At 44.0% G+C, this 14,352-nt stretch overlaps 1 protein-coding gene across 1 annotated transcript in view; it reads left to right on the top strand.

Annotated features, from left to right (window-relative positions):
• The window catches only part of fbn1 (fibrillin 1), a 125,768-nt gene that overhangs the window by 59,486 nt on the left and 51,930 nt on the right, over positions 1–14,352 (top strand). The window contains exons 25-30 of the mRNA XM_080730725.1: positions 117–344; positions 1,134–1,259; positions 3,703–3,831; positions 5,000–5,125; positions 8,544–8,669; positions 10,451–10,573. Of these exons, the coding sequence (XP_080586851.1) occupies positions 117–344; positions 1,134–1,259; positions 3,703–3,831; positions 5,000–5,125; positions 8,544–8,669; positions 10,451–10,573 (858 nt within the window). The remainder of the gene's footprint in view (positions 1–116; positions 345–1,133; positions 1,260–3,702; positions 3,832–4,999; positions 5,126–8,543; positions 8,670–10,450; positions 10,574–14,352) is intronic.

Genomic DNA, 14,352 nt, shown 5'->3' with positions numbered 1-14,352 from the left:
GTGTGTACTGTATGCGTGCATGGTTGTGTGTGTGCGTGTGTGGCTGTGGGCGTGCGTGCACGTGTGTGATACACACGTATGAACATTGAAAACACGTCTCTGTCTCTGCCCTGCAGATCTGCGCACGGAGCAGTGTTACCTGACCCACGTGGACGAGCGCTGCGCGGCCCCCATCCCGGGGAAGCACCGTGTGGACGCCTGCTGCTGCTCCGTGGGGGTGGCCTGGGGGCCCGAGTGTGATGAGTGTCCAGAGAAGGGCTCTCTAGAGTACGCCCAGCTGTGTCCCCGGGGCCCCGGCTTCTCGCACCGAGGAGACTTCATCAACGGCAGGCCCTTCCTCAAAGGTAAAGGAATCCCGGACTTTTACTTGTAACAGAGTGTTTCTACAGTGCAGTATTGATACTTTACCTTACTTTATGTGAGTACTTTTTCCACCACTTGTCACGGTACACTTGACATTACTGATTCCTCCACCGGCTGTCAGTCAGTCTGTCCGTAACGTCACACTTTTGCCCTAGTCGTATCTCCGGCACCGTTGCCCCTCATTTCTCACATGCCCCTCTTCTAGCGCCACCATCAGGCTGATTTTTGCTAAACACTGCTCCTACAGATTTTGGCCTAAAATCACGCAAATTGGATGGCAAATCACGACCTCCGCCCCTGATTTCTCACATGACCCTCTTCTAGCGCCACCATGAGATTGCTTTTTGCAGACACCACATCTCCCACGCCGTTGCCCCTATCCATGCCAAACTTTGCACACCCACTCCTTGGCTGGCAAACCACAACCTCCACCCCTCATTTCTCAAATGCTCCTATTCTAGCGCCACCATGAGGTTGCTGACCTGATGGTCGCTTATCTCCCGATGAGGGAGTCTTACTGGTAATACTTTTCCAAACCATAGCATAGATTGTCAAGGTTCAATCCGTTCAGTTCAGTGAAGTATGAAAATCAACTTGAAGAGAACTCTCATTATAGAGTACTACTACTACTACTACTACCACTACTCAGTTGTGTTTGTTTTCCATAGAAGCTGTAAGAGGATTCTATAAATGGTCTTCTCTGGTCTCTCTCTCTCTCTCTCCATCTCCTCCCATGCTCCTCTCTGCTGCTCTCTGTCCTGTAACTCCAGATATAAATGAGTGCAGGATGATCAACAGCCTGTGCTCCAACGGGAGGTGCAGGAACACCATCGGCAGCTTCCGGTGCCGCTGCGACAACGGCTACGCTCTGGACTCAGACGAGAGGAACTGCACTGGTGAGCTGCAAACTCCTCAACCATCACCCTCTCACCACAAATACAAACTCCTCAACCATCACCCTCTCACCACAAATACAAACTCCTCAACCATCACCCTCTCACCACAAATACAAACTCCTCAACCATCACCCTCTCACCACAAATACAAACTCCTCAACCATCACCCTCTCACCACAAATACAAACTCCTCAACCATCACCCTCTCACCACAAATACAAACTCCTCAACCATCACCCTCTCACCACAAATACAAACTCCTCAACCATCACCCTCTCACCACAAATACAAACTCCTCAACCATCACCCTCTCACCACAAATACAAACTCCTCAACCATCACCCTCTCACCACAAATACAAACTCCTCAACCATCACCCTCTCACCACAAATACAAACTCCTCAACCATCACCCTCTCACCACAAATACAAACTCCTCAACCATCACCCTCTCACCACAAATACAAACTCCTCAACCATCACCCTCTCACCACAAATACAAACTCCTCAACCATCACCCTCTCACCACAAATACAAACTCCTCAACCATCACCCTCTCACCACAAATACAAACTCCTCAACCATCACCCTCTCACCACAAATACAAACTCCTCAACCATCACCCTCTCACCACATCACCCTCTCACCACATCACCCTCTCACCACATCACCCTCTCACCACATCACCCTCTCACCACATCACCCTCTCACCACAAATACAAACTCCTCAACCATCACCCTCTCACCACATCACCCTCTCACCACATCACCCTCTCACCACATCACCCTCTCACCACATCACCCTCTCACCACAAATACAAACTCCTCAACCATCACCCTCTCACCTCAACCATCACCCTCTCACCACAAATACAGCATAAAATAGGGGTCTTCAACGTTTTCAGGCCAAGGAGCCCTTAGTTTGAGAGAGAGATGAAGCAGGGACCCCCCCCCCCCCCCCCCCCCCATTACAAATCGTATGAAATTGTGTTGCAGATTAAAAATGTTCATGGATTTCTTATACAGCTTAGACTTGTTTGATGTCACTATCATCTGTGTAGGTTGGATTAATGTGTATTTTCATACATTTAATCACCTGAACTGTCAATACCTACTAGTTTACCTACTTCTTTTCCCTCTACACCAAACCTCTGTGCCAAAAAATTGCCGATCTACAAGCTCACAACGCCTCGCAGCGTGCGAGGCGTTGTGAGCTTGTAGATCTGCTATGTTCTGCTAGCTGCTATGTTTTGGCTAATGTTGAACTAAGAATAGGTCAACAAAAAAAGTGGCTTTGTCAGCCAGGATTGCTAGCTCAGTCGATAGGGCAGCATTGCTACGATCACTGAAGGCGGTGGTTCGAGTCCCACTGACGGTAGATACATGTTCGAGTAAACATGTGTCGGCGCATGCGCACTAAGACTCTCCCTCCGCGTCTGCCCGGATGACACTGAAATCGTCCCAACGCGTCTGCACGGGTGATGCCGAAAGCGAGTCCGAAGTGCGTCATGGGGGTGAATCAGTGGGAGTGAGAACGGGCTGAATAGGTACCGGTATATGCTAGGGTTCTAGTGATTAATGTAAAAAACATGATCCTATCACACAAAGATGTGGCGGCCCCCCTGTAGTAACTCGGGTCCCGGACCCCCTGTTAAGACCTGTGGCATATAACATTTAAAATGCGAGTGCTTGCGCTCGACATAAAGCATTTATGCAGTGCTTTTAATTGACAGATTTCCAGTTTAACTATAGCCTGTGCGGCTGTGCCATATCGTAGACATAGGTAAATTACCGCGAATACTCCGACACTGAACTTGAATCTAGGTTAGCGATTTATCTATTACTGATATGTTGCAGACCTGCTGAAATGTGTAGTCGCTGGCTTCTGCCAGCAAAGCTCGGCAAACAGGGACTATATCGCATATCACAGAGCTCCGCTGTATCGCTACTAAGTCTAGCCGTTCCCCATCAATCCCTCACCCTTGAATCCCGCTGCCAACGCTAATTACAGTAAAGTGGTGTAAAGCCCTTTCCTGCATTCAACTCATTCACTCAAATGGCAGTCTGGCTACATGGGGCTTGTTGGAGCTGGTCCCTGTAGGCTGGTTAAATACATCGCTGTTGTGTTTAACTATATATACTGAACATGCGTGCATGCACGCACGCACGCACACACACACACACACACACACACACACACACACACACACACACACACACACACACACACACACACACACACACACACACACACGCACGCACACACGCACACACACACACATGCCACTGAAAGCAAAAACTACATTGCTGTGGCTCAAACCATTTATGTACTGTACATCTACATCTGCATATAACAAGTGTGTTGCACTCTCAGAATTAAAACATTTCAGCAAATAGTTGAGATGAGAAGCTTTCCCTCACATTGTTACTTTTCCCCCTGCCAGATATTGATGAGTGTCGCATCTCCCCGGACCTGTGTGGACAAGGCGCGTGTGTCAACACTCCGGGAGACTTTGGGTGCGAGTGCTTCGAAGGATACGAGAGTGGCTTCATGATGATGAAGAACTGTATGGGTAAGAGTGTTGAACCCTCGCACGCTTTCAAGACGATCCAATATACACACACACTGACTGCACACATACGACAAATCCTGTCACCCGGTTCCACCAGATCTGCTCAGTTATATGCTTAACCGGGACGGACCGGTTCACATGAAATCATATTTAGTCTACGAGGAACTGAAGGGGGGAAACTCGATCTGCATAACAACTCTCGCTCTCACACCCTGTTTAAAGGGGCAGCATCTGAGCGTGGAGGAGTGTGCCAACCCTATAAAAGGTTCTCTAAGTGTAGGGAAGGTTTGCCACAAGGTCCAAGCCCCAAGGTCCCAGCCCAGCCATCTCACCCCTCCGTCTGAGGCCAGCAGTGGCTCTGGTTGAAGTGCTGGGGCCAACATCACCATGCCTGGAACACACTGTTTAAAAGACTGATGTAATCTGAAATCTGTGCTTTGTGTATATATAAGAGAGACAAAGAGAGAGAGGGAGAAGAAAGAGAGACACACGCACGTGCACGCACGTGCACACACGCACACACGTGCACACACGCACACACACACACACACACACACACACACACACACACACACACACACACACACACACACACACACACGCACAAGATAGAGAGAGAGAGGATAGATAGATAGAATAACATTTGAGACATAGAGGTGGAGAAACAGAGAGAGAGAGAGGTTTCAGAGTTTCATTCTGTTGGCTAACTAAACTGTCTCCTTCATTAGAAGCCCTGTGGGGCATTGAGTCTTCGCAGACCGAACCCCTCAGTGCCGCAGAAACACTCGATGACGTTTTTAAAGATAACTGTTCTTTATTACGCACTCGACTCGCGTATACAAAGAGAGCCCATTCAGCTGCCCTGTGAAATTAGTTTGACATGCAATTATGTTTCTGAACGTTCTGCCATCTGTGAAAATCTTTGAAGTTTTTTTTTGTTGTTGTTGTTTTTTTTCCCCCTGTACTTTTAACAACGATCCAGGTCTGCCTTTTGTCGAATTCCAGATTTAACTCAAAACAAATGCAAATGTTTATTCATTTGGTTATTAATTTGCGTTTGTGCATGTGTGTGTGTGTATATGCGTACGTGCGTGTGTTTGTGTGTGTGCGCGTTCATGTGTGTGTGTGTGTGTGTGTGTGCGTGCATGTCTTCCCCTTCCCCTCCCAGACATTGACGAGTGCGAGCGGAACCCGCTGCTGTGCCGTGGAGGAGAGTGCTTCAACACGGAGGGCAGCTTCCAGTGCCTGTGTCCCGACGGCCACGAGATCGCCCCCGACGGCTCTGCGTGTCTAGGTGAGCAGGGCTCTCGTCACCACAGTGACAAAACTAAACCAGTGTTTCTCAAACTTTCACATTTCAAGGTCTCCCCTTAACTCTGACAGTGTACAAATGGAATCATTTGGTTTTACCCCACCTAAACCCCACCTAAAGGGGTGGGGTTCCACCCCACCTAAAGGAGTCCCTGGAACAAATGTGTCTGTGACAAAGACTTGTCCTCGTCCGTGGCAAATTATTTTTTTACACACCATTATAATGTTCTTATTTTGATCCTAAGACCCAATAGACTCTATTGGGTCTTATGATGCATGTGCTTGTGCATACCCTCTATTGAATAGAGGGTATGCACATGCATAAAGTGAAAGGCAAATCGAGTGGCAAAGTGAGTTGTTTGACGTCGTTTCATGCAATCGTTTCATGCAATCAATGAAACGACGTTTCTGTTTGGATGTATCATGGGCTGTCAAGGCCAGAAAGTAGTTTTTTTGCCAATCAGTAGGCGTTCCAGCATAACCTCTGGATACAATGATGATGTCGGGCATGGAAGCGAATAGCTGACATAAATCAAATGAAATGGCAAATTCGAAAATTAATGAAAATTAATAAATTAAATAAATGCTTTTTAATCTTCAGGAAATTAACACATTTTTTGAGACAAAAGTAAATGTAAAATGCAATAGCATTTACATTTTATCTACAGATGTGCTATTTGCTTCCATACTGTAAGGGTCCATTTAGTTCCATTTGTACACTCTCAAGACTCATAGTCCAAGGTGAAGAGCTATCACCTCACCGCGGTGTAGTTTTCTAGCTATCACCTAAAAATGTGTAACAAAGCCTAGGTGATAACTAGAAAACTACACCGTGGTGACGTGATAGCTCTTCACCTTGGACTATGATAGAGGCTTCTGAGTTACAGACATGTTATAGTCATTCAGGACTCTTTTTGTATGTCTGTGGCAAAAATGGAATTTTGACAAAAATGTCCCACCAAAAGCCAGCATGGCGACGACCTCCTGCTAGGTGAGTGATGATGACGGCACGAGGAGAGGGGATAGGTTTCGGACAGTTGGTCCCTATTCAAGACGTGTCTGCCCTCTCTCCTCCTCCCCCGACTTCCATTTCTCTAGGAGTCTGTGTTGAATAATGTAAAGTTTCCGCTCATCACTCAGTTTAGCCTCGAAAAGTTACAAAGAACAAGGAAGTTGGCGGGAATTGGAAAGTGGTGTTATTTTGTCACTGGGCAGAGGGCCTATAGGCCTGTTCCTTGGCAGGACAGCGGAGGATCTTCCTCCCCCTCTGTCTGTCTGTCTATGGTTTGGTCTCTGTGTGTGGCCTAGTTTGGACTCTGTACAGTATGTGAGTGCGGCAGTGTGCGTGCGTGCGTGCGTGCGTGCGTGCGTGCGTGCGTGCGTGCGTGCGTGCGTGCGTGCGTGCGTGCGTGGAAACCTTGTATGTCCAAAACCGTTTGTTTTGTATTCCTAATTTTTAAAATGATTTAAACTAGTGAAAACAGCCAATCTGCGAGGCATTGTGTGCTTGTAGATCTGCTGTTTTCACTACTTTTGTGTGACGGCCTTGTCTGATGAAGCAGGGCTTTGCTTCGCAAAAAAACATACACATTTGAAACTTGGAGATACGAGGGTTCTGCCCGACAACGACGATATATTAATGTGTGGGATGTATACTTTTTGATAGATGGGCTGATGGTGATTGTAGACGTGTGTGTGTGTGTGTGTGTCTAGGCTAGTGTGTTTGTTAGTGTGTAACCTAAGAATAGTCTGACTGAGTCATGATAAGAGAAGGAGATGAGGCCCAGATCTTTCTAAGGTTCAGTACTCCTGTGATTGGTTTACGGTAATGATGTAATTGGTCGTTATTCCGTTGCATTTCATAGCCATGAGCTAACAGAACGTGCGAAGGTCGGTGTCCATGACCTCATGTGGATCAACTACCCATCCAGACCGTTTATTTTCTTTATTACTTGTTCACGAAATAAGAGCAGAGACATTATCAAAATGGTACTCAGCGTTGTTGAAACCACCTCTGATTCCAAGTGTTGGAATGATTTCAAACTAGAAGCAGTGCTCTTCCGAGCACATAGGTCTCCGCCAGATCAGGTAGGTTATTGTGGCCGCCTGGTGGCGCTATAATAGGCCAATGTGAAAAGGGTGGCATGACTTCTGCCTTTCACGGTAATCAGACGCAGATGCATGCATGATTTGCATTTTGTTCAAAACGGAACAATCCTGCACACTTTGGAAGCCAAAGTGAGCCAATTGGGATGGAATATGAAATATCGGACAGATACTGTATGTCTTGATCACATGATTATAGAGATACTGTGTAACCATTTGCGAGCTGTAAATCTGAAGGTGGCGCTATAAAAGGCAGATGTGAAAAAGGCCTCTGGGGAGTGCGCATACAAAGTTTTACACAGATCGTGGATTTATAGGTAAAAACACTGATGCTGATTTGAACATTTGGAACTGGCATCTATTTTCTTCCTTGGCCTAGTGGGAAATCTGTGTGCAAAATGTCACACAAATCGCAAGCTGCGTTCATGATTTGCTGTATTTTCTTCAAAACGGATCAATCCTGCAAAGTTTGGAAGCCAATTTTAGCCAATCAGGATGGCATATGGATAATCGGACAGATCCATGTTGATCACATGACTATAGAGATACTGTCTAGCGATTTGTGTGAGTTTTGGACAAAATCTGTAGGAGTACTGTCAAAAAAATTGTTTTGCAAAAATCGGCCTCATGGTGGTGCTAGAACATGCCCACGTGAAAAATGTGGGCAGAGGTTCTGAATTGGCATCCAGGGAGTGTGTGTGCACAGTTTGGCCGTGATCGGGCTGACGGCGCCGGAGATTAGCTGGTAACAGTCAGGCGGACGGAAGGATACACAGAAGGACACACAGAAGGACAGACGGACAGAGTGCAAAACATAGTCTGGCAGAGACAAACATGTTTAATCAAATGTAACCACTATTTTGGGTATGTCATTGTAGGTGACATGCCCAAAGATCAGTAGAATTCTCATGACATGACGAGCGACTAGCCTAAGTTGAAAAATAAATCACTCACGTACTGTGCTCCACATTGCAACATTTGAAGGTCATTGCCTTGGTCAAGTTTATTAGTCAAATCCTCAGTGTTAATTTAACTCTAAAAGAGTGAACATATGAGTCCATTTGGTTCCATTTGTACACTCTCAGGATTTGACAGTTTAGTTGCTGAGGGAGAGAGAATTACTCATTTACGTCCATAGAGCCAGTTGGTCCAAGCTTTCAAAGAATCAGTGGTGGTTTATTTCTGTAACTATGAGAGCTATACAGTATCTTGGTTTAACAGAATTGACCGAAAAACTAAAATGGGAAAGCATTCTAGTCATTCATGTATTTCTTCACTTATTTTCTTTTTCACAGACATCAACGAGTGTGACTTGAGTGACAGGCTGTGTCGGAACGGCCAATGCATCAACATGATTGGCCGCTACCAGTGTGCTTGTGACACAGGATACAAATCAACAGAGAACAGACTGGAATGTGTTGGTAAATATATGACCTTATCTCTCGTCTGGAATGTGTTGGTAAATATATGACCTTATCTCTTGTCGTGTCATTGCGACATATTAACTGACTTTTATGGTTCCTGCAATGTGTACCGTATGCAGTGGTGTAAAGTAACTAAGTACTTTTACTTAAAGTGATAGTTCACCTATTTTTGACATGAAGCTGTGTGAAATACTTGCCATTAAAATAGTGGTTCCAAATGTATTCATTCATTCATTCATTACCAAAGTCCCGTGGTCAGAGTTCTGGTCAGTTTTAGATGAATATAAAGTAGTTCCGGTAATTTGGCAGGGGCTCATGGCCCAATCGTTAAAAATAGATGAATCCACAAAACTAGCGTCATTTGTATTGTTGACCTATTTCTACCAAATAGACCAACTTTCGTTCAACTTTGACTCCTCTGTCACATGGTACTATTTTTTGTGTCCAGTATCGCTACGCCGCTGCATCGTATTTCCCCAAAACAAGGTGCTTTGCAGTCAGCTGATCAGAACGAAACCTCGCTCTATATGGTAGAAATAGGCCAACAATACAAATGAGTATTGAGCTAGTTTTGTGGATTAATCTATTTTCAATGATTGGGCCACGCCAAATGGCCCCCACCCCATTGGAACTACTTAATATTCATCTAAAACTGACCAGAATTCTGACCACAGGACTCTGGTAATCAATTAATACATTTTTAACCACTGTTTTAATGGCCAGTATTTCACACAGCTTTATGTAAAAAATAGGTGAACTATCACTTATACTTCACCACTTTTCAACCTATCTTCATATAATTGGTCCTGACTAAAAACTAGCTTTTTTTTTTCTTCTCAGAGGAGGGTTGTGGGCAGGTCAGAAACCCATCGTCTTGTGACATCATCGATTGGGAATCCAAGCTAATAGAAAATGCAGGCTTTCTACTCCTGAAAAGTTGCAATGTTATAGTGGAAGCCATTGTTCTCGCGATAATAAAAATCTAAATATCTTTTCAAAAATATTGATTAATTTTTTTTGTGGAAAATGATGATGTCACAAGACGATGGATTTCTGAACTTCCCACAGCTCTCCTAAGAGACTTGGACCGAGCAGATTTTTTTTTTTGCTATTTTATTATGAACATTAGTGAGGAGGACCTATTATATGAAGATGGGTTGAAAAGTGGCAAAGTCCTCCTTTAAGTACAATTTCGAGGTATTTGTACTTTACTTGAGTATTTCCAATATCCAATACTTTTACTTCTACTAGGGACTAAAATAGGGACTACATCCCGGATCCAAATATTGTACTTTTACTCCACTACAATTATTTTAAAACTTTAGTTACTAGTTACTTTGCAGGCATAACTTATATTATAAAACATACATATGAAATCACTTTAGCCCTATTTTATACCTTGGCTATTTAAAAATAGCCCATCTACAAGCTTGCGACACGTTGTGAGCTTGTAGATCGGCTATTTTCAATTCATTTTGTACTTTTACTTTTGGTACCTTTTGATGCCAACACACTTTCATACTTTTACTCAAGTACATTTTGAATTCCACCCACTGACCATATGTGACTCTTTGTGTGCGTGTGTGTGTGTGTGTGTGTGTGTGTGCGTGTGTGCATGCGTGTGTGTGTGTGTGTGTGTGTGTGTGTGTGTGTGTGTGTGTGTGTGTGTGTGTGTGTGTGTGTGTGTGCGCGCGTGTGTGCGTGCGTGCGTGTGTGTTTGCGCGTGCCTGTGTGTGTGTGTGTGTGTGCATGTTACTGTGTGTGTTTTCCTCTTCCAGACATCGATGAGTGCACCATCGAGAACGGAGGCTGTGAGACGTTCTGTACCAACTCAGAGGGCAGCTATGAGTGCAGCTGTCACACTGGATATGCCCTGATGCCTGACCTGAGGAGCTGCACTGGTTAGCATTATGTTCTGTTCTATTCTGTCTAGCATCAGTTAGAGCAGGGGTAGGCAACCTTAGGCACAGGTGCCAACATTGGCACAGGGGAGGGTGATAACTGGCACACTGGCAGAATTGTGTGAGAGAGGTGTTTTATTTTAAACGTGGTCAATTAAATTAAGTCACCTAATTTGCAGCAAGTTAAACCCTGCACATAATTCTACATTCATTAAAACTCTGAACTCTGACTGGGGAGTCAGGGAGATTGGTGGATTATTGCTGGTCTAATGATGGTTATAACAATGTCCGGCCAATCAAAATATGTCAGAATGTTTGATGGGGTGCTGACATGGCACACTGGCGATCTAGAAAATTAAAACATGGCACTTCATTTCAAAAAGGTTGCTGACCCCTGAGTTAGAGGAACCTTCCAAGATACACATTAAAATCCCCCGTTTTAAATCTAATCCATTTATTTTGTTCTTACCCTCTGAGAGCTACCAATGGATATTAACACTAAAGCCCCGTTTTCACTGAGCAAAACTTCTGGAAGTCTTGTCAAAAATGACGGCAATTTTGAAATTCACGCCATGTGAAAACGGCCATTTTGTATTCCGGGAGTTTTGGAGGCCGAAATTTGACGGGAAAATACCTAGTAATTTTTGGCTAAAGTACCGTTAGAATACAAATTTCCCTTCTGTGAAAACGCATACCGTTATTTTTGACGGTTTTTTGACAAGCAGGTGCGTAAGGAGCCAATGATAACAGTTAAAGCATTGTATTTGGGATTGAAAACGATCAGAATGTGAATGGGATATAGGCCTACAGTCGAAATATAATACAGCTTCACCTTGCATTAGGGATAATTATTTAGGCTATAAAGAGTAGAGTGAGAGTCGCATTGTGACCATGGCTGGCTGCCTGCAAAAGTGCAACGATTTCTTAACGGCAGCTCCTTTTGGAACCTCTTCCTCCGCTATCTGCGGAGGGACTGGAGAGGTTCTGAAAGAAAGAAGCTGTTCTCAACAAAAGGTGCATCATTAGTTTTTCGCCGTTGTCATGTGATGATTAGCCTAAAAGTCTTTTGAGCACCGAGCGAGTCCACAGACCACAGCTAATCTAAAGCCCACAGGTGCAACACGTTGCATTAGATGAGATCCTTTCTGAACGGACCTTATGTGTTGTTGTTGCTGAGCATGAAGAATATTTTGTTTTAGTAAATCCATTTGTAGCGTTCAGAGTGAGAGAGAGAAGAGACAGGACAGGCACCGCAGTGAACGCAACAAACTGGGGAGAGTGTTTCTTTTTTTCATTTTTTTTTTCAGGTCTTTCAGTGCAAGTGTTGCCATGTCTGCTAATTATAAGCGACTCTGGGCTTCATTTCCGTAAAGTTGTTTGTATATGATAGTTGCTGGTTTCGTTTTATTTGTTGTGAGCTTGTAGATCGGTAATTTTCAATTAGCTGATGTGGCGATGCGGGTAGTTTTAAAGTGCTCGTGTGGCCTAGATAATATCACTTTTTGGGGATTATTTTCGTACACCTGGTTGCTTAGTTCTCTCGCAAAGTCTGGCAACACGGACAACGGACAACACCGCGACAACGGTTTAGTGAAAACGAGGTATTTTATGGCTATGCCAGCATTTTTGCTTATGTGAAAACACCCAAAAAACTAAACTCCCGGCAAGTTGAAAATCATTATGCTAATTATTTTGCAGGAAAAATTCCGGAACTGTAGTGAAAACATGCCTTATGACTAACACTTCATTTACTGTGCATGCTTTGAATTTGATTTGGAAGTACCTTTCAAAACATGTCTATCTGTCTGTCTGTCTGTCTGTCTGTCTGTCTGTCTGTCTGTCTGTCTGTCTGTCTGTCTGTCACTAATCAAGCCTGATGGTTCTAGTCATGTACAGTTCTGTACTAATTTGCATCCCAGCAAGCACGGTCAGGACCTGGACCAATCAGTGACGTCTCGATTGGGGCCAGATCAAGTCAAACCATGACTAGTCAGATCTGGCATAGAATATCACCTGATTTCAACCAACATAAATCATGCCCGCGAAAACGGACGTCCTGGATTAATCAAAGAGGGTCTGATTGAGGCCAGATAAATATCATAACTAGTCAGATACAGTATGTCCCAGAATATATAACCTTATATGCTCATATTTCAACTAACATTACAACCAATAACAATAATCCTGTCAAACAAAAGAGTCCATATGACATCCTGGTAATGACGTCAAGATCATCCCATATGGCAGGGGTGGGCAACTTTGATGATGGCGAGGGCCACTATATTTCTACCTTCACTCCAGAGTCCTACTTTGTAATTCTAGTATCTCATACAAAAGAAGCAAAAATACTGTAGCAGATCTACAAGCTCAAAACGCAAGTCGGCTATTTTTGTTTCTTTTGAATTGAAATCCTGAATTATTTGTTTGTTATTTTTTAATTGGAATCCTGAAATGTAACATTTTGATTTAATTTCAAATAAACGCATTTAGTTATATACTCATCTTAACTTTATGAACCTAAATACAAATACCTACATTGGACAGTAATACATTTTAATACTACTGTACTAGTCATTAAGCTTCTAATATAGACTGATGGAATTAAGCAGGTCATGTTTGGAATTGTAACAGCTGAAATCAATAATATATCAATATTCCAGTATTAACCTGCGAGCCGCATTAAGTGAAGGTGGGGGCCGCATGTGGCCCCCGGGCCGCCAGTTGCCCATGTATGCCATATATGGGGATCCCTTGCCACACAAGAAACAACAGACAGATCTAACCACGTTCAACATGGCATCCCTATGCTGAGCATGTTGTTATAGTACACTCAATGCATCACATCATGAGTCATGACGCATGTGAACTTAAAAAGATTTAAAACCCATTAAATATATTTACAACATACAAGGTTTCTTCATGACAGCAACAATATATAAATCTATTCATCTATAATTGTAAGGTACGTCCCTGTACATTTCTCAGATTGTACGTGTCCAGCTGTAGTGAGTTTTGTCCTGATAAATGTCAAGAAAAATGCAAGAATACAAGACAGATTGACAGCATCCTTGGCCCCAGTGGGATTGTATCCCACACCGTTGCTCTTTATCTCACCTTGGCACGGTGTAATTCTCTTTCTATTGGGTGTTGCTGGCACCATAAAAACAGAAGAATTCGCACACCAAATAGCTCCCGTTAAAAAGGAGTTTTTAATTTGCAAACGTGGCAAACGATTTGAGAACGCACACGCTCTTCCTCGGACGGCACTGCCAGCACACATCAACACTTACAGAACAGTGACCCTGTCCTGGGGTGAACCTCGCCCACTAGTAGAGCAGTGGTTCCCAAATATAGAGCTGTGACCCAAAATGGAACCTGTTTTTATGGGTCGCTCGCTAGTAAATATCATGTTTTTTTTTTTTACCTTTCCTTCATCAAATGAAAACCCCAGCTCAGTGGCCTTGTGGTTAGACTGTCCGCCCTGAGACTGTGAGGTTGGGGTTTGATCCCTGGCCGGGTCATACCAAAGACCCAGTGACTCCCTGCTTGGCACTCAGCATCGAGGGTTGGATCTGGGGTAGCGTCCATGTCACGCTACCTCCTGCCCTATGGGCCTCAGGGCTCGGCAAGGCTTACTTATTTACTTTCGTCAAAATAGCAGAAATAGCACATATATAAGCTCACAATGCAGTGTTGTATGTAATCTTTGTAGATCGTCTATTTTCACTATTTTTTAAATAGGGTTCAAGAGGTTAATTCATAATGTTTTTAGTGAGTTC

The sequence above is a fragment of the Nannobrachium achirus genome (assembly GCF_963921795.1).
Source record: "Nannobrachium achirus genome assembly, chromosome: 7".
Lineage (NCBI taxonomy): Eukaryota > Metazoa > Chordata > Actinopteri > Myctophiformes > Myctophidae > Nannobrachium > Nannobrachium achirus.
Note: the sequence above shows the minus strand (reverse complement) of the source record. Positions and strands in the feature narration are given on the sequence as shown.